The sequence below is a fragment of the Parathielavia appendiculata genome (genome assembly GCF_033297405.1).
Source record: "Parathielavia appendiculata strain CBS 731.68 unplaced genomic scaffold N657scaffold_1, whole genome shotgun sequence".
Taxonomy (NCBI): domain Eukaryota; kingdom Fungi; phylum Ascomycota; class Sordariomycetes; order Sordariales; family Chaetomiaceae; genus Parathielavia; species Parathielavia appendiculata.
The window spans coordinates 2,753,380-2,772,458 of NW_026944220.1; the positions used below are offsets into that span (position 1 = coordinate 2,753,380).

The 19,079-nt window shown below is 53.5% G+C and overlaps 5 protein-coding genes and 1 non-coding gene across 6 annotated transcripts; 3 read left to right on the plus strand and 3 right to left on the minus strand.

Moving 5' to 3' along the window:
- Window positions 1–607: 607 nt before the first annotated feature.
- On the minus strand, window positions 608–6,140 carry N657DRAFT_639534 (pyruvate carboxylase). The gene is made up of 15 exons (XM_062791788.1): window positions 5,913–6,140; window positions 5,774–5,794; window positions 5,711–5,718; window positions 5,619–5,630; window positions 5,510–5,547; window positions 5,429–5,460; window positions 5,241–5,360; window positions 4,628–5,191; window positions 4,439–4,500; window positions 4,341–4,375; window positions 4,151–4,282; window positions 3,892–4,010; window positions 2,973–3,405; window positions 1,064–2,828; window positions 608–1,001 (listed from the first exon to the last, which is right to left on the minus strand). The coding sequence occupies exons 1-15, from the start codon at window positions 6,037–6,039 to the stop codon at window positions 882–884; spliced, it is 3,588 nt and encodes a 1,195-aa protein (XP_062652767.1). The 5' UTR covers window positions 6,040–6,140; the 3' UTR covers window positions 608–881.
- Window positions 6,141–9,100: 2,960 nt separating this feature from the next.
- On the minus strand, window positions 9,101–10,224 carry N657DRAFT_652532 (uncharacterized protein; the record flags this gene model as incomplete). Its single annotated transcript, XM_062794311.1, has 3 exons — window positions 9,101–9,190; window positions 9,439–9,655; window positions 9,836–10,224. The coding sequence occupies 3 exons, from the start codon at window positions 10,222–10,224 to the stop codon at window positions 9,101–9,103; spliced, it is 696 nt and encodes a 231-aa protein (XP_062652768.1).
- Window positions 10,225–14,608: 4,384 nt separating this feature from the next.
- Window positions 14,609–15,994, plus strand: N657DRAFT_629991 (uncharacterized protein; the record flags this gene model as incomplete). Its single annotated transcript, XM_062790944.1, has 5 exons — window positions 14,609–14,644; window positions 14,911–15,070; window positions 15,404–15,502; window positions 15,670–15,791; window positions 15,932–15,994. The coding sequence occupies 5 exons, from the start codon at window positions 14,609–14,611 to the stop codon at window positions 15,992–15,994; spliced, it is 480 nt and encodes a 159-aa protein (XP_062652769.1).
- Window positions 15,995–16,384: 390 nt separating this feature from the next.
- N657DRAFT_t17 lies at window positions 16,385–16,455 on the minus strand. The gene has a single exon. It is a non-coding gene; the product is annotated as a tRNA-Gly (tRNA).
- N657DRAFT_639538 (uncharacterized protein) lies at window positions 16,431–16,870 on the plus strand. The gene has a single exon (XM_062791789.1). The coding sequence runs from the start codon at window positions 16,616–16,618 to the stop codon at window positions 16,823–16,825; it is 210 nt and encodes a 69-aa protein (XP_062652770.1). The 5' UTR covers window positions 16,431–16,615; the 3' UTR covers window positions 16,826–16,870.
- A 149-nt stretch (window positions 16,871–17,019) lies between these two features.
- Window positions 17,020–18,468, plus strand: N657DRAFT_608949 (DUF1640-domain-containing protein). Its single transcript, XM_062790287.1, has 2 exons — window positions 17,020–17,595; window positions 17,660–18,468. The coding sequence occupies exons 1-2, from the start codon at window positions 17,177–17,179 to the stop codon at window positions 18,087–18,089; spliced, it is 849 nt and encodes a 282-aa protein (XP_062652771.1). The 5' UTR covers window positions 17,020–17,176; the 3' UTR covers window positions 18,090–18,468.
- Window positions 18,469–19,079: the final 611 nt, after the last annotated feature.

Here is a 19,079-nt window from a genome sequence, read left to right on the forward strand (position 1 = left end):
GAGGCTCGAGAGATGCAACACCCCAACAGACCGTCCGTCAGCCTTTTTGATGACTCGCTCGGGCCAGTCCAGTCTTGGCCTCAATTTATGATCCTCCGAACCTCGATGCGGTCTCGGCGATCCAACTTGCATACCCCAATTTGGATGTGTTTCAGACTTACCACAGCGCAGGGGAGTAGGAGTAATACAACCTTGATTTATTCTGACCCTGGCAGTCCAGTCTCTACAACCTACTAGGTACTACACTAGCAAACAAATCATAGGCCAAGCGCCTCGAGTACTTTCTGGACCTTGTTGACAAGCTTGTTGCCCTTGACATTGATGTCTTAGGTATCAAGGATATCCCCTATGCCGCCACCTTACTTGTCGGCTCCATTCGGAAGAGGTATCCCCGACCTGCCGATCCACGTCCACACCCATCATGAGGAAAAGATGTTGGCCTCGCGTGAGAAGGTAGTATCGCTGTCACTTCGCGAGTATCCCCTCCAGATTGTAACCTCACAATTGAAACATGACACATTGTAGACTGTGGTTCCGTGTATACGAATTGGAGTATGAATTGGACTCTAGGAAGCTATCTCAGCAGCAGACGCCCTTGAACACGCGTCCTCCTTCTGGGGTTCCCGTATACTCCCCTGCATAGAGTCCTTTCCACAGGGCGCTCGTGTCTAAGGGCGCCGATCCCTCCCCCTTGACCCGCGCTTGAGCTGTCCTCGTACCCGCCTGCTCGCCTTGTTACTTATTAGCCAGACAGATACCCTGAAAGACTATTGCAGGCATGACCGCCAACACGATTTAGCCATCTTGAATTTGCCCGTGTCCCCGACGAGGGTGAGGCGATAAGTGGCACGCTTGGAGTTTGCAGATTACAGAGCAACCGCTCATTTGCCCTCGCTCCCCTTGACGATGCGGCAAACAAGGTCTGAGCCGTCGACTGAGTCGCCCTCGCGCACCACGAGCTGGGAGACAACGCCCGCGTGGGGAGCCGAGATGACCATTTCCTGAGGACGCAAGTTAGCAATTCACTATCATGAAGTTGGACATGGGTGGGAGAGTGACATACCATTTTCATCGCGCTCAGCACAGCAAGCGGATCGCCCTTCTTAACCTCGCTGCCGTCGTGCACGCGCAGCTCAACCAGCACACCAGCCATGGGCGCGCCGACCTGGCTCGAGTCGCCGGGGTCGGCCTTGGGCCGGCTGACGTTCTCGACCGACGCCTTCTTGTCATCGACCGTTACCTGGCGCACCTCGCCGTTCATCTCGTAGAAGACCTCGCGTTGGCCCGTGTTCTCAGACAGAGGGCCGACGGCCAGCAGCTTGAGAATGAGTACCTTGCCCTTTTCGAGCTCGACATGGAACTCCTCGCCAATCTCGGGCTTGGAGAGGAAGTACTTGGTCGGCAAGACTGACAGGTCGCCGTACTTGTCAATGAACTTCCTGTATTCCTCGTACACCTTGGGATACATGACGTGGCTGGCGACGTCGCACTCGGTGATGGTGCCGCCGTATTTGCGGGCAAGCTCCTTCTTGACCTTGGCAAAATCGACAGGCTCGAGGAAGAGACCCGGACGCTTGTCGAGCTTGCGGCGGCCGCGCAGCGCATTGGTACGGAGAGGCTCAGGGAAACCCCCGTACGGCTGGCCCATCATTCCCTCAAAGAACTCGAGGACGGAGCCGGGGAAGTCGAGCTCGGAAGCACGGGCCTTGACGTCCTCTGGCGTAAGCTTGTTCGAGACCATAAACTGGGCGAGGTCACCAACGACCTTAGAAGTAGGCGTCACCTTGACGATGTCGCCCAGAAGGTCGTTGGCCTGTTCGTAAGCCTTCTTGGTCTCGAGCCACTGAGAGCCGAGACCAAGCTGAGAAGCTTGGAACATCATGTTGGTGAGCTGGCCGCCCGGAATTTCGTGCTCGTACACCTCTGGGTCAGGGCCTGCAAGATGCGCCTCGAAAGGCGAGTAGAGAAGGCGAAGCTGAGACCAGTAGGTATCGAGGGCGCGGACATGGTGGACATTGAGGCCAGGGTCCTTGTCAGTCCCTTCGAGCGAAGCAAGGATAGCGTTGATGCTGGGCTGCGAAGTCATGCCAGACAAGCTGTCGGTGGCAGCATCGACGGCATCAGCCCCGGCCAGGGCGCAAGCAACCATGGAGGCAACACCCGTACCCGCCGAGTCATGGGTGTGGACGTGGATCGGCAGGTCGGGGTACTTCTTCCGAATGGAGCCGACAAGTAAGGTGGCGGCATGGGGTTTGAGAACGCCGGCCATATCCTTGATACCCAGGACATCAATGTCAAGGGCAACAAGTTTGTCAACAAGGTCCAAATAGTACTCGAGGTTGTACTTCTTGGCGGGGTTGAGCATGTCGCCACTGTAGCAGACTGTGCCTTCGCAAACACCGCCGGCCTTCTGAACGGCCTTGATGCCGACCTCGAGCTGGTCGATGTCGTTCAGGGCGTCAAATACACGGAAGATATCGACACCGTTCTTCTTGGCTTGCTCGACAAAGTGGTAGATGGCGTTGTCAGGAAGCGAAGCGTAGGCGACACCGTTGGCGCCACGCAGCAGCATTTGGAAGGGAATGTTGGGAACCAGTTTGCGCATCTTGCGGAGACGGTCCCACGGGTCCTCGTAGAGGAAGCGCATGGCAACATCGAACGTGGCGCCGCCCCAGCATTCCAAGCTGTACAGGTTGTGCAGGGCGTGAGACGTCTCGGCGGCGATGTTGCACAGGTCGATAGTCCTCACGCGTGTGGCCAGCAAAGACTGGTGGGCGTCACGCCAGGTGGTGTCCATGAGCAGGCAGCCCTTGTAGTTGCGAACGGCCCTGTCCAACAAAGTCAGTCATTTCTTGCCTGGTGAGCGCGACTGAGTATCTCGGGAGCGAAGGCGGGGGGCGAAGCGACTTTCCCAACTCCCCCGACTCCCGGAACCTCTCGAAAGGGACAGAAGGAGCACGAATTTGACGTACTTTGCGAACGCTTTCGGCCCCTGGTCAAGTATAATCTGCCGCCAGCCCTTGGTGCATGGTACCGAGGTATCGATCTTGTTGCCAGCCTCGTCGAAGAGCTGGGGAATCGTGATCTCACCCTTGAACTTGGGCTCGCCGACTTGGCCCTTGATGCTGCTTCCGTTGACAGCCATGTCGCCCAAGTAAGCAAGCAACTTCTGCGCTCTATTCTGACCGCCAACAAGATCAAAGAGCTCCGGTGTGGCATCGATGAACTGAGTCCAGACACGCTGCTCAATAAACTCGGGGTGGGTGAGCAACGAACAGAGGAAGGGTATGTTCGTCTTGACGCCACGTATGCGGAACTCGACCAGAGCACGGATGATCTTCCGGCGGGCAATTTCGAAGGTACTTCCATGGCAGATCAGTTTGACCAACATGCTGTCGTAGTGAGCTGCACGAGGTCACCGGTTGTTAGCGGCGTGTCGCGCAGTTGAAGTTGAGAAGAACGTCAGTAGAGAAGGGAAAGGAAAGAAGAGGGCGGAAAGAAAGAGAAAGATGACCAAACCGAAAGGGAAAAAAAATGAAAAGGAAGAAATAAAAGCAAGAAGAGAAGAAGCGAAAAGGGAGAGAAGAAGGAGGAAGAGAAGAAGGAAAGGAAAAAAAAGAGAGAAACAATGAAAAAAAAACGAGAGACAAAGGGGGGAAAGGGAGAAAAAAAGGGCAGAGAAAATGGGGATAAAAAGGGAAAAAAGATAAAAAGGAGAAAGAAAAAGGGGAGGCGGGGGGATCGAGTCCTAACGAAGAGAATAAAGCGAAGGATATATGGAAGGCGACGTGGAAGATAAATATGACAAAAGAAATGTAAGTTGGCAGGAGTAGGTAAAAGCTTATAGCTAGGACAGCGACGAGAAAATGTGAAATAATGATAGGAACTTACGAGTAATGACCGCGCCGGCGAACCCGTTGCCTCCGTCTAAACGGACCCCATTACCACCTGCAGACCGATAGACTTCAATCTTGCCCGTGTCAGGTTGGAAGTTTTTCGAGGGATCCTCTCTGTCCAGCCATGTCAGTTTGATCCTTCATGCATAGGTTGTGGGAGCTGTCGAGGAGAGTAAGGCCGCTTCGAAGCAGAAGGCTCCCCTAACAGCTGGAATGGCAAAGAAAACAGAAAGGAAGGGGGGGGGGTCTTTTACGTCGTGATTCTGCACTGTATAGCGAATCCTCTTGTTGAGATCCGGTCCTGGGTCAGCCCCAACTGTTCCAGCGTGGCACCGGCTGCGATCTGAATCTGGGCGGCCACGATGTCTATGCCAGTGATTTCCTCCCTACCAACATGTCAGCTAACGGCGCTCAGAAGCGAGGAATGGTAACGGAAGCACGAACGAGATCGTGTGCTCTACTTGAATCCTTGGGTTGACCTGTTTTAACCTCCCCGTCAGCCACGGCTCATATGCAGTAAGATCAACACAGTCTCAACAAACCTCAATGAAGTAATACTTGTTGTCGCTCGGCGTGTAGAGAAACTCGACCGTTCCGGCATTGCCTTTTCAGAGTGTGTGAGCACGAGTCAGGAGTATTTTTTTGTTGTTGTGTGGTGGGCGGCTTGTGGGGAATGGCTGAGGTTGAAAGTGGGAGGGTGGGAAGAGAATAAGACGCCAGAGGTTACTCACGGTAGCCAACCGACTTTGTCAAGCGGACGGCATCATTCAGGATGCTCTCTCGCACCTCGGTAGGGAGGTCCTTAGCCGGCGCGATCTCGACGACCTTCTGGTGTCTGCGCTGGACAGTGCAGTCTCGCTCGTAGAGGTGAACGACGTTTCCAAAGTTGTCGCCGAGGATTTGAACTTCGATGTGCTTGGGCTTGTCGAGGAATCTCTCCACGAAGACAGTTCCGTTGCCAAAGGCGCTCTTGGCCTCAGAGGTGGCCCGCTCGAAGGACTCCTTAAGCTCCGACTCCTCGCGGACAACACGCATGCCGCGGCCACCACCGCCGTACGCAGCCTTGATGATGACCGGGAAACCGTACTGATCAGTGAACTGCTTGACTTCCTCAAAGGTCTCCACAGGGCCGTCGGTGCCGGGGACAACCGGGACCTTGGCCTTATTAGCAACGTTTCTGGCCGAGACCTTGTCGCCGAGGGCATCAATGACATCGGGCGAGGGTCCGATCCAGATGATTCCGGCGGCTTCCACTTTGCGGGCAAATTCTGCGTTCTCCGAGAGGAAACCGTAGCCTGGGTATGTTAGTCCCAACCTACATATTTCGGTATCGTAGCAGCGTACCCGGATGGATCATCTGAGCACCGTGCTCGACAGCAATCTTGACGATCTCGTCGCCAGCGAGATATGCGCCGACCGGGGTGTACTGGCCGCGTTTGCCAATGACGTATGCCTCATCGGCCTCTGTGTTCCCTACGTCAGCGCGCAACTCTGGCAGCCACAACCGCAGGGCCCGTGTGAGTGGCGCGTACTCTGCCTGTGCATCGAGAGACGGTCCTCATAGCTACGAAATTAGCAGCCGTACGGGCGGGACGAGGCGCGGCGGGTCTCACCTGAAGACGGCGATTGTGTGCAGCGAGAGCTCGTGGGCCTAGACATTCGACGTTAGAAAGTCGAAGAAAAGCGGCGTGGTCTCGCCGGCAGTTTCAGGTAACGACTCACGGTTCTGAAGATCTGCGGACCGAGAAAGGTCAGTGAGCATGTCATCGGCAGCGGACCGGGGAGAGAGAGCAGGTCATCGAAGTGGCACATACACGGATCGCTACCACGAGTCAGCGCTACTGCGGGAGAGGAGAGGAGAGTCTGGGACGACTTACGGATTTCACCCCTGTTGGCGACTGCCATGCGCAATGTTTGTTAGCCTCGGCGTCTAACCTCCCCTTTCAGATGTGCGTGGGGAGCGAGAAGGGCATTTTATGAAGGTGCCCCATGGCCCAGTGAGCATCGCAAACTCACCCAAAATCTTCTGGACCGCCATTATGGTGGAATTGGCGCGGATATGGTGCACCGTCTGGGCCTCCTTGGGCGCGTCGCCCTCCTCGAAGACGTCCTCATATTTACTATCTGGCTTGTCGGCCGCCATGCTGGGTCAAATCGTACGTGGTTCAGGCGGTCGGTCAGTTGCAGAGGAGGAAGACGGAGAAGGAAAGGGAAGGAGGGGAAAAAAGAGTCGAGACAGTCAGATGGGAAAGCGAAATGGTGGGGTGTTTGCGCTGCGCTTCTCGGCGGGTCCTTGCAGGGATATGACGACGGCGGGGTAGGACGCGATGGTGGGGCAGATCGAACAAAGTGGGCAAGCTCGAGCTCCGGCTATTTCTTATATAGACAAGACATTGTCTGCAGGTGCTTGACGACAACTATCCAGCTTGGCAGCGGCGAGACAGCCGACAAGGGGTGGGATGACCGCAGATACAGCACTTCCTCTACCGGACGATCCGGGCATATCACAATAAACCCGAGGCAGAAGGGCGGAATGAAAGAGTCGACGGGGAGGGGAGAATGGCCTGGAACTGAGGTGCGAGCCAGGACCGGGGTGGCCGCTGAGGGGATTTCTCACCCCCAGGAACAGTCCGAGTCACAGTCATCCATTCCATGATAGCGTTGAAAGGGCAATCTTGTGAATTCGATGAGGATCCTTCCGAGCCTTCGCAAAAGGTGGTCTCCGGATAGCTCCGTGGTTGTTGCAATCCACACTGCTAGATGGGCTTCTGAGTAGACAAGCATTGTTACCTTATCATGACCTTGTTCCCACACCCCGGCAGCGTTCCGCCTTGGATTCTCCTCGGACGACGACTTGACGAGACATTTCCAGTCACGGGACCGTCGCCCATGGAGGTGTGTTGGGGGTTGATGAAGGCTGCAGACAAAGCTTGTCGATGTCGGTCACTGATCAATGTTGTCTCTCCTCATGGCACTCGTCTTCATAGTGGGGCACCAGCCTTGGTTACAATCCGACCTGGTTTGTTAGCTAGCGCGGATCTTTGGAAGGAAACAAGACTGCGGTATTCATTCTGTCTTTCTCTTCATCCTCTTCATTTTTTTTCTCTTTCTTTTTCGTATTCTTAGATTTCTTTAATTTTTCATACTTCTCTTCTTTTTCCTTACTACTTTCTTTACCTTCTACATATTCCCATCTTCTTGTTCATTTTCTTACTTTTCTTTTCCTCTCTTCTCATTTCCTTTTTCTCACTGGACCGCCATGTGCCACGCTAACAAACAAACCAGGGTGGGATTGTATACTAGGCGCCCGCCAATTGCAGGCCGGTGATCGGAGGTTGGTCCGCAGCCAAAATTGAGTCTTGACAGGCTGCTCGGTAGCTCGGCCGTGGGGTTCTGCCCATGCCGACTTGACGTCTGCCACGGCTGAGTCTCAACTCAACCGCTTCACTGGCCAACGAAACTGGACTTGTATCCAAGCCATTTTGCTAAAGTCAACAGCACCGTCCGTAAGCCCCCAATTCCTCCCACGGAGACCACACACCGAAGGGGGTGATTGTACGGTAAAGCCGGCGCTACCCATCCCCGCCATCGCCAGCCTCGACGGCCCTCCGCGTGACGGTGTTCAACTGTCCGAGGTTCGTTGGTCTGCATGTTGTTGACGCGCCAATTTTCGCACACAGACAGCCCTGGAGTCGCCGACTCCCGGGTGCTCGGAGTATCAAATCTCGTCCACCTGTACACCGGCATTTTCGTCTAGCCGAGGACAAGTCCGTCCCGAAGACCAGGAGACCAAAGATTTCCGAGATCTCGGGTCGAACAAGGCCGACAGCCCCTGGATGCACCACCCAGCACGACAAGCGTCCTGCTGCTGGTGCATTTGACGAATGCGGGGATATCGGCAACACAGATACGCACTCATAAGCAACCCGCCCATTGGCTCAGCTGTCCCGTGTCTGGCACTACCTAGCGAGCCTGGCTCGCGGGGGTTGGATCAGTTTGTGTCCAAGCCCGGCCCGAGGCCTGCCTGGGAAGGTGGTGCATGGCAGATCTGGAGGACGACATGCAAATCTCAACTCTCCGCTGCCAAGACCGTCATTGCCTGTGTCCCGTTCAGATCTGGACATCAAATCTGGCCCCGCCAAGACGGAACACAAAAACGTCGTCGCGTCCATGATCCATCCGTTGTGTCCGTACATACTTGTCCTACCTGCCATTTTCTCCCAATCTGCGTGATTTACGAAACCAGGTATTGGGCATGTCCTCCCCAAACGCACGTCCGTCACGAGAGCGCTTCGTCATACAGCACTCTATTGCACGAGAGATGGCATGGTATAAACCGGCCACCGCTACAATGGGACATCCCACACCAGGCGAACCCAAAATGGAAATTTTGCGACATCATCAGTCATGGCGCTTTCTCAACCAACCCCCACGAAGACTGGAATTGGGTCCCTGGCCTGCCAAGCGCCGGCGCCGGAGCGATCTCTGGGACCTGAGTTGCCCTGATGAGTCTTAACAATTCAACCCTGTTCATTAGCGGACATGAAAAGGAACCAAGGAGCGTAAGAAAACAAGAAAGAGAGGAAAATATCTGGAATGTAAAGACAAGAAGTACGAGGAGGGAAAAGAGAAAGACAAAAGATAGAGAGGAAGAGTGAAGAAAAAAAATAACAATACTGAAACAGAGATAAGAAGAGGACGAAAAGGAGAAAGACGATGACAGAAAGGAAGAGAAAAGAAGAAAATAGAGAATTTTTAAAGGGGCCAAAGTAAGAGGCAAATATAGAGAGGAAGAGGAAGAGGAAAGAAAGGGGGAAACAACACGAAAAATATAAGATGCGGTGTACTGTGTAATCCGTAATACCACGTGGGGTCCGCGGTGATAACAGACCAAGGTTAAGATGTAATCGGACAGTGGGATACTGTCTTTGTCATCTCACCTGCGAGCCGTTGTCGGGTTCATTGCTTCAGCTGCAGATGAGGTTTGAGACCCCACATTGTTGGGACTGCAGATGGATCAACACGGGATTAAGCCAGACACAATCCCAGTCAGGACAGGCAAGTAACACATCACGAAAGGCAAATGCACAGGAGCGTCTCAGACGCAATCAATTGTGTAGCTAACCAGTAAATGGCAGAAATCGCAGACCATCCCGCCGGTCCTAATATATTTCCCACCTCGGATGAATGACATACAAATGCGGCTACCATTGACGTAGCGCCATGTTCGACAAGGCAGGCTTGACGCTGCATGCTGAGGAACTTGAAGCCCCTTCGGTAGAGAAGAAAGATGGCTGGTGATGTGGTGTTTTGTGCGGGATGAAGTGCTGCGATCTATGTTTCCAAATATGTACCCTCGAAGGCGATCCTAGCTGAGCCGGGCGACCTGGCCTGTCGAGTTCTCCCCCTCCCCCCTAAGAGGTCATGACAGCTGACCCGAGAAAACACAGAGAAAAGGCAGTGTGAAGGAAGCGCCTGCCCGAACAATATCAGCAAACGCCGACAGAGAAGAGAAGCAAGTCTGAGAAAGGGGAAAACGCACCCAAGCGTCGATGACGGCGCGGGCAGCGTTCCACATGGCGTGGAGGTCGCAGGTGGCTTTGGTGCAGAGGCCGGCGGGGCTGTTGCACCAGGCGTCGCGCTTCCAGCAGGAGCCGCCGAAGGAGCGAGTGCAGTACTTGGGGTCAGCGTCGCGGGCCATCTTGAGCGCGTTGCCATGCTCGATGGCGTCATTGACGGGCGGAAGCGGCGCGCTTAGCCTTCCAGCGCGCCTGGCCCTCGCTCAAGCACCGCTTGATCTTCTCAGCCACGACCTCGGAGCCATCGCGCTTCCAGCAGGACGAGCCGGCGAAGCGGGTGCAGAAACGGTCGATCTTGCGCTCCTGCTTCTCCGGGACGGAGCAGTCTAGCAGGGCTGGCCGTTGGACGTGACGCAGTACGGCTCGGCATCGCGCTTGCCCCAACATGGCTGGCCAAGGAAGCGAGTGCACCAGGGCTCGTCGGCGCGCTTCTCGTTGGCCTTGTCCGCGTCCGCCGCGCTGCGGGACGGGGTGAGAGAGCGGTACCAGTAGTCGGGCTCGCCGCGAGTGGCGGCAGTGGAGAGGGCGAGCTCGTGAAGCTGGCGGTTGACGATCCAGGCAGTCTCGCCGTTGGTCTCGTCACGGGTGGCGATCTCGTCGTTCTGGGCGATAGCGTCGGCGAAAGCGTCGGCAGCGCGCTTGACGGTGTCGCATGCCTGGCCCTCGGCGTGGCAGTATGTATTGTCATGATCCACGACCGACGCCGAGGCGGCGACGGCCAGGAGGGTGACGGGGAGAGTGAGCTTCATTGTGTCGAGATTTGCAGAAAGATTGTCTTGTCTGTTTCGAAGGGAGTGCCCGTGTTGTTGATGACCCTTATCGGATATCTTGACTTGTTGGTCGGATTGAGGAGAGGAGGGAAGGGTGCATCAGGAGGCCGAGACGGTTGTTGTTTTATAGACGTGAGATGAATCGTTATTGAGGGGGCTTTGAGGTTATTGTCTCGATGGTGTATAGACTCGGGCCCGAGGTGCGTGCAGCACACAAACTCGACCTCTCCATCCCCCTCAACATCAAAGACTATGAGCGGGCATTTCGCCACGGCATAAGAGACCCCTGGCGCTAGAACAGACACAGAAAAAGAGACGCGGGATCGAGACCGAAGATTCCACTGCTGGCGCGAACTTGAAGCAAAGAGTTAATTGAGATCCCAATAAGGCAAATTGTGTGCCTCGCAGTCGGAAGGGCCCTTATTCCACCGAACAAAGCATTCTGAGATGGCTGTCATGAGAAAGGCAAAATTCCGTACGATACATCAGTCGGTCAAGAGTACAGACTCGATGCCCAAGTTCTGGACTCGGTGTGTCCTGGACTGGGGTCCAAATGAGGTTATCCTGGTGTTAAGCGTCGAGTTTGCCAAGAAACCCTCACCCCCTATTGAGTGTTTCTTCAGACCCGTTTTAGAAAGTCTTCGCATGTTGATGGAAGGGAACAGCCGACCAGCTCTACGACTGTTCAACGGCGTCCGTCGCCTCTCGGACATCTCTTAAAGGGTGCAGTGCCAGATTGCAGGGTTGCTCAAGAGTGGGAACGTCCTTGCGGCTGAAACAGAACGTGGCTGTTGCGGCCACGAGAGCCGGCAGGGAGACGAGATGAGGCACTGGTGATGCTTTCTGTCTTCGATTCGCCCAACGCATTGCGCAGACACGCCATGAAGTCTGTTTCACTGAATCTCCGCTGCGCCAGAATCGAATATCAAGCAAATAAAGTATATATGGAATGTAAGAGAGTCAAATTGCGCTGCATTTTCATGGGCAAGTTGGTTCCGGCCTCTCCTCCCAGGGAGGGTCATGTCCAGCCGGCCTTCGAAGATGAAGTTTATCCGTCAAAGACCAGACCGCAGCTTGATCCACGCCTGCCTTATCTACACATGATTTTGGTGGCGTGATGCCATGGCTTTCACCCCTGTTCTTCAGTGAGGGCTCTTACCGCGACGCACGGCAAGACTTTCTTCGGGACTCCTTGCATTTCGGTCTCGACTGGCGAGCTACGGTTCCGCCGGCGACTCCTGAGCCTTTAGTTCAGTCGTCATGTTCCAAATTTACTCGGGCCTCCGCCCAGTGGCAGACTGGCAGTGTTGTTCGTCCCTGAATGGCTTCTGCGGTTTCTCGGCAGAGAATCCCATCCTTGAACCAACTCAGTGGACATGTCGATCTACTGTACAGTCAAGCGTCGGCAATCCTTCCCCACTTTCACTGAAAGACAAGGACCTCCACTGACCAGCGTGGTTGGTTAACTACGGTAGGTATGGAAGTTGTCGCAGTGGCTTCCGAGTTCCAGGTAGACCTCTTTTTTTTTTCTTTTTTTACCTTCCTTTTTTTTCTATTCTCTTCTTTTTCCCTTTCAATCGACTTGGAGCATGGGTACGGCCCAACCCTGATTTATTTGTTGAATATCTCGACACATGTTCTGGCCCAGAGCGCGTCCTTCACCAACCCAGATTTCGACTTTCCGAGTCAGCATTCTAGACCAGGATCTCCTCGATGGCGAGTTGCCTGGTAACCTACAGTACATGAGGTACCTTAGCCTGGAAGCTCTGACTTGCCAATATCACCACTTTGTCATTCCGCTCGATTTTGAAAACAAGCGGAAATACGGATACACTTGCACTGGCAATATTCCACATGACCCAGACATGTCACGGTGCAAACAGCCTGAGATCGGGGGGAATGCCCGTGGCTGTAGTGCTCTTGCAACCACAGAGCTTGACTCAGGGATATAAACATTTGGATCAAGGAATAACATGCGTTAGTAATTTTCTCCGTGTTCCCATCCGCCATGTTAACCACAACATGCAAGGAGCAATGGTTTCATAATCTGGGACCGAACACAGACACACATGAAAAATGGTGGTGTGCTGAGTTTTTCGGCTGTTTCTTGGGTTCCAGTCTATTATTGTCACTAAGTCACAGTCCTCTTGATAATCGGGAAATATTCTCATTCATAGCTCTGTTCTGTACCCTTTTCCCCTTGCACCTGGACAACGTATCTGCCTGGGAATGAATGTCGCATGCCCCACAGTCCCACCGGAGCTGGTACCATCTCACTTTTCCCCACTGCAGACAAGAATTTAGCAAAACAAGCCCAAGGTGGCACAGATGCCAAACCCAAGGTACCTACCCACCTATAGCCTGGAACAGATCACCCAGTCAAGCAATGACAACCACCATTCCTGAATTCAGCCGGCTCACAAGTACCTTACGTAGCCCCTCAACCCAGCGACTTTGTGTTCCTCTCGTGTCACCCCGTTACCGCTGCAGACTCCCTCAGCGATCGGCAACCAGGCTTCCTCCTAATAAACCTGGGAGGTGGGGCAAGAAACGCCGCCGCTTGAGGCGCTCTTGGTGTCACCTCGGCCGACGTGTCAAGGGTGACTATTTTCGGCGCCACAACCGCCGCCCGTTGACTGGGCAGAGTCCTCCTGTCATCAACAAGGGACGACCGCCTACTGCTGGATGGCGTCGCCGGTGTGATGACGACCAGAGGCGGGCTGCAATGGGGTATGGGCTGATTCTGAGGCATGCCCTGTGGCTGCGGTCTTCTCCGCGACTCTCTTGTCTGGGCCTCAGGGGTTGTGTGCGCCATGTTTGGTCTCGTACCAGTTCCTGGTACCAGGCATTGGGGAATTGGGCTGCCACGAGAGGTAATCTTGGCAAACATTGAGACCAAACTCTTGGCTGAGATGTTTGGGGTGATGGTTCTCAGCCCAGAAGTGGCGTTCCGGGAGCTTTCCCAGGATCCATGGGAGACATTGGGCGGGATCTGAGTCCCAACGGGCGGTTGATATGCTACGTAACACCTTGCTGATGTGCGAGAATTCAGCCCTACCTCTTTCTTAGGGCGTCCAGGCCAATCAGCGCAGTAAATTGAGCGGTACCCGCAGCTTTTGTGGTTGATGGCTCTCAGCTTTCCCTGGCACGTTGCTGGGACAGACCTTTGGCTTAGGCCATCTGATAATGACTGTGTTATTACGTCCCTGACGCCGAATTCAGCTGTCTGCGCAGGCATGCAATGAACAAGAAGGTTTCTGCGAGCCTGCAAAGGCGCTGTGGCTGACGAGATGTTGTCCATGCGGATGACTCTGAACGAGGATTCCGTTGGTCTGTTTTTATACAGTGTTTTAAGTCGATGAAAGGCCTTGACATGGGCGAGCTTGCGCCATTTCTCCCGTGTTGGCTCTGAGCGTTGCCCCTGAAACCGGGTTTCATTCATGGTTTTGGTACGGTTTCCAAGTGCAGGGTATCAGTGCACAGCGGTGTGTGTTGATGGGTTATCTGAGGTGCGCTCCTTGACCAGCGTGCTGACACGGAAGTAAAGCCCAGAATCTCATAAAGTGCACTCGGGTTAGGTTCTTCATATAAGGGAGCATTGGTGCTGCGGTGTAGGTACCCCTCCTGAACAATGTCTTTGTTTCCTGAAGATGCTTCACTCTAACAAGCATGCTGTTCAGTCTGTATGTTCCATAGCGTACTAAACGCTTCATAACGTTCTTTGATGGATTTTGTAAGTACATTGAACCACTTGAGCAACTGAGCATCACGCTCACTGCACATGTGCCATGATAAAAGCCCACGGGCAGTACATGAGCCATAAACTCTCTTTTCAAGCTCCGGGATTTAATAAGATTTTGAGCATTTAGTAAATTAGTAGCAGAAATCCTCGAGGATGATGGGGCGAATGTCTCTATTTCAATGGATGAGAAGCGTAAGACGGTATTTTAATGCAGGGACCTTGCTTCAGAATACCAAAGATTTCTTACTCAAGAGCCAGAAGGGAGATTGGCCAGACCTGCGCAATGCTTGGGACGTATTGTATTGAGGCGGTTCTGGGGGTGCTTTTTCGTTTGCGTGCTCAGGGGCATGAACACAAGCTTGATCTATCTCTCATGGTCAGCAACGGGCAATAGGAAAGCTGAGAGTGAAGGCCAGTCGTGTTGTTCTTTGAAACACGTTTGATATCACACCCGGTTGAGTGTCCGCAGGAGTGAATGGCTTGTACAGCATAAAGCAGACAGGAGTTTCCTAGCTACGGTACCGGTTACGTGCCACCTCAACCCTGTGTCTGGAGTAAGCTGGTATTTACAAAAGAGAGTATCCCTGAAACCCCGGAACACCGTCCGAGTTGGTTACAAAGATGTTCAGTTCCTTGATGAAACAGCTGAGTTGTTTTGTAGGTATCTAACGGATAAATGACTACTTTGTATTGACAATGTGCTTTATAGCAGAACTAGAAGTGGGTAAGGGATTTGTCGGTAGCTCAAGGCACCATTATTTTCTTCATGTTCGTCATAATAGACCCAAGTTTTAGTCACCGTTCGTGCTAGCACAGCTTGCCCTTGTCTTGATGTAGGCAGTCAAACTCTGAGCTGTTTCAGACTACTGACTATTCTATCAGACATCTGGCTTTCAGTTGCACCTTTGCTGTCTGGTTGACAGATCAACACCACAACCCAGGGCAAGGTTCTTGTCACAGGGGCGGCCCGCGTCACAGCAACATCAAGCAACAACCGGTGCCCGCGTGTTGCAAAATATTACAGGCTCATGTGCTCCCTTGAATGGATAGCACACCGGTTGGCACCAAGTGTTCACAACTTCAGTGAGTTGGAGTTCATAAGCTAAACGTTCTCCCCTTCAACGATCGCTCTTCGTTTCTTCCACACCGCCCTTCACATCTTCACAAACACCATCACCAACACCCTCCCTCCCTCTCACTCAAGCCCTTGTCAACCTTTTCCTTTTTTGCCTCCACAAAATAATCATGGTAGCCAAGCGCTGGTAAATTGCCAAGTCCTCGGGCTCAACAGTTCGACCGCGGTCATGGCCTGACTGGACAATGTTGTCCCGGCGGCTTTCGTGAAGGTGATTCACGACTACCTCGCGCCGTTCGCCGGGCCCGGCGAAAAAACCCCCTGGCACCACCACCATCAAGAGTTCTTCGTCCAGTTCGCCGACGACCTCAGTCAAAGGGCGGACCGGAGCGTGTCGGAGCTCGAGAACGGCGTTCTGAGCCGTCTGAACAGGAATGGATGTGAGTATCAATGGATCGGACGGTTTTTCAGTCCCTTTTGAATAAGAACACGGCGATAAGTGGCTCTAGGAAAGTGCGACACTAACAAGGCCGGCTTCCTCACAGGGAACAGGACACAGCACTATGAGCAGTTCATCATCGAAGCCGTCGTCATGGACCATCTCTAGGCCGTCAATCACCACAGAAGATGCACCTCAGGACCAGGGAGTGGGGGCAGGACCCGGTGAAGCTCTTCGCCAACATGTACGAGCTCAACGAAGCAATCTGCCACAACTTTGCCACAACTATGGTAAGTTCCACCCATCATGTTTGCTTCTGCTCTTTGTTTTGTGGCCTTCGAGTGCCTGGGTATTGGCCTGTATTCTATCCAAGAAAAAAAAGAAAAGGAAAACAAGAACAAAACAGGGGATTTCTTTGGCCAGGGGGTAGCTTCTTGACATGACTTCGCTGGACGGTCAGATCGCCATGTCACGGCCGGCAAAACAACCCTGAGAGGGCACCTCCTCGTCTCAGCGCATTGCTAGCACCTCGAACAAAACAGGCGTCGCTGACTTTCTTTACTTGATGTTTAGGAAGAGAAGGATCTGTTCATATTTTCTAGGAGGACTACATCGGGATGCCACAATCAGGGACCAAGGGAGGCCTATTAGGCAGTTGCGCGCAGATTTCTTGAAGCCAGAGCAGAACGGATGTTACAGGTAGCTGTCTGGCTCCTCTGGCAAGACGTGTAATCCCAAGAAGGTCACGGATAGCAAACTGAAGTCTGTGCACGAGAGTTATGGGATGCTCTGGACACATACATTCAGGGAGATTATGGTGCAAAAAAGGCATACCATCATAAGGTACTTTTAGGTGTCAGAAGCAAAACATAATAAATAGTTCTGCGTCAGCCGCGAATCGAACGCGGGGCCCATCGATGGCAACGATGGATTTTACCACTAAACCACTGACGCTGGAAACTATGCCTAAGAAGACTAACCAATGATATCTAAAGCCCTAAGTGACAGAAGGAATCCATGCTGAACTGATAATCGGCGATTCCCGAAGCACTAAACACAACCAGTATCCAGGCTACACATACTGCATGCAAACACGGCATGGACCCGACGACAAATGCAAAATGCATATAGCTCACGCAGGAAATATGTACGTCCAATCATTGCGGCCCTTCCCATGGCAGAGAAAGGGAAGAACCGCACCCAAGATCGAGCGCTGAAGGAAGGACAACCCCCCTTCAATTCCTCTCCATTCTGTTCGAAAATCTACGATTTGGGTCGTGGGTCACAAGCCAGACTGCGTAAGCGCAGCCTGGGGACCTCGTAAATCGCCTTGGAGCTAGTTTCGAGAACGTTGAAATTTGCGTTGTTCATGGAGAGGAAAAGGAAGAAAGAAATCAGCAATGGGGAAATTTTGGTGGTTTTGAGGTCGCAGGAGTGGGTCTCTGTGGCTTGCCCGAATGGCTTGCGATTGGGCCTGCAGGAACTGTGGCACATGCTCCTCTCTGACTTCCGGGAATCCAAGCTGGCAATCGGCCAAGCCGCAAGCAGCCGAGCCGCATTGTCGTTTGTGCCAACGTCAGTCGACGAACGGAATCCTCGCCCTCCTTCATCCCTCGTTCAGAAATGTTCTGAAAGCTTTGAGACACCTCGACGAACACACAATATACCGCGCAAAATGAACGCAGCGCAGACCGTTCCGGGGTTCTTGCTCCCGCGCCTGAGCTGGACTTCTTCCCTCTCCGGACCTGCATCTATTCCAGGGGCTTCGGCAGTTGTCTTTCAGCAAGCGAGGAATACCACCAAGAGGGCAGTACGGTATACGATATCAAGAAGGCTGCTTCATGCCGCGGATGCGAGCCCCATGAAGAGCTGCGGTGGCTTGAGGGTTAATACCAACAGCACCCGTCAGGCCAGGAGTCTGAGCAACATCGTCCGCCATCCCGGCCTCCGCCGCTCATTCCACGCCTCCCCTGAACGCAGGCGCGACCATCACTTCGACACGCTGCGCTTCGTACAACGCCTGCAAGAAGAGGGCTTTACCGAGGAGCAGTCCGTGGCCATGATGAAGGTGCTGAACGACGTCATCGAGGAGAGGTAGGCCTTACCTTTCTCTGCCCCATTCCTCTTCCCGAGAACTGCCAACTAACCCTTTACCCAGCATCCAAAACCTCACCCGCACCATGGTGCCGCGCGAAGAAGCAGCCAAGACGACCTACACACAAAAAGTCGACTTCGCCAAGCTGCGCAGCGAGCTGCTCTCGGCGGACAGCACCGAGTCCAACGCGACGCGGGCGGCGCACGAGAAGCTGACCAACGACATTGCTAAGCTCAGCTCACGGCTCCGCGACGAGATTGGGCGCACACAGGCCAGCGTGCGACTCGACCTCAACCTGGAGAAGGGCCGCATCCGCGAGGAGGCCGTGTCACAGGAGCTCAAGATCAAGGAGACCGAGACCAAGATCGAGCAGGAGGCGGCCGCGCTGCGCCAGCAGCTCGAGCAGGTCAAGTTCCAGACGCTGCAGTGGCTGATGGGCGTGTGCACGGGCTTCGCGGCGCTGCTGTTGGGTGCTTGGAGGTTGTTGATGTGAGGTATTGGGGCGTGCAGGGCTCTTGTTGTGTGTGTTTCTATTACTGCTTACGATACCAGCAGCTGAGCCAACACAGTTGTGTCTTTTGGGACATCACTGTTTGTCATGTGCAAAGAAATTAGAAGCTGTCTTTGACGCTTAGTCAATGCTGCCACAGATCCGATCATGGATGTTCACCATCGCTCATTGTTGAGACTCTCGATGGTCTTGCCTAAGCGAGTCGGAGTGTGTAACAGGACTACGGTGGTTATTGTTAGATGGTTCCTTTTCTATAACCGTGTATTATCAGCGAGTGGCCTACATCAGAGAGTGACCCAGCTTAATAGCTTTAGCAGGGCTGCATCTAACCGAATGTCTGATAAGAAATTGATATCGCTCCTAACTATTTTCATCGAATTTTGGCCTGCAGCCCTGCTAAAACTGTTAAGCTGGGTCACTGCTGATATGGGTCACTCGCTGATAATATACGGTACCGTATCGTTTTCATTGCTTTATTCTTGTATTTACTAACGTGATTCACCATTGACTCGGACACCCCATTGAGTCGGACACATTTTCCGGACTATGCCACTACAAACTGCCAAAAGTCCACCAGAATCTGATGCAATCAATTGAAACTACTCAGAATCGCTTAAGCTATCTATTTCTCCAGCCTCCGAGCATGTCCTTGCATTATGGCCAGTCTTGCGGCAGATGCCACAGAGCCGTAAACCCGTCCGACGCCTCTTTGATGGTCCTTCAATTTCCTCCTCAACGCGCTCTTCCTCGTCCACCATACCTTTCTCTGCCATTTTTTCCCTAGCTTGGCTTCCATTAATAGCCCCGCCATCTTGGAGACGCGTCCGTTTAGCTCTGCGGCGCTTGGAGAGTGCTTCGTTGGCCTCCTGAAGTGTCCGTACCTCGGCCTCCAAAAGGGTGATCGATGGGAAACTGCTTGCATTCCCTTCGAAAGCTGGTCAACAGCAGCTAAAATCGGAGTCGGAGAGCTTC

Coding starts and splice junctions, on each gene's coding strand:
- N657DRAFT_639538 (XM_062791789.1), top strand. CDS start 16,616: ATGCAAAATGCATATAGCTCACGCAGGAAATATGTACGTCCAATCATT.
- N657DRAFT_639534 (XM_062791788.1), bottom strand. CDS start 6,039: ATGGCGGCCGACAAGCCAGATAGTAAATATGAGGACGTCTTCGAGGAG. Junction 5,361..5,428: donor TCTCTCGATGCACAGGCAGA/GTACGCGCCACT, acceptor TAGGGAACACAG/AGGCCGATGAGGCATACGTC. Junction 4,011..4,150: donor ATACAGTGCAGAATCACGAC/GTAAAAGACCCC, acceptor ATGGCTGGACAG/AGAGGATCCCTCGAAAAACT.
- N657DRAFT_608949 (XM_062790287.1), top strand. CDS start 17,177: ATGAACGCAGCGCAGACCGTTCCGGGGTTCTTGCTCCCGCGCCTGAGC. Junction 17,596..17,659: donor AACGACGTCATCGAGGAGAG/GTAGGCCTTACC, acceptor CCCTTTACCCAG/CATCCAAAACCTCACCCGCA.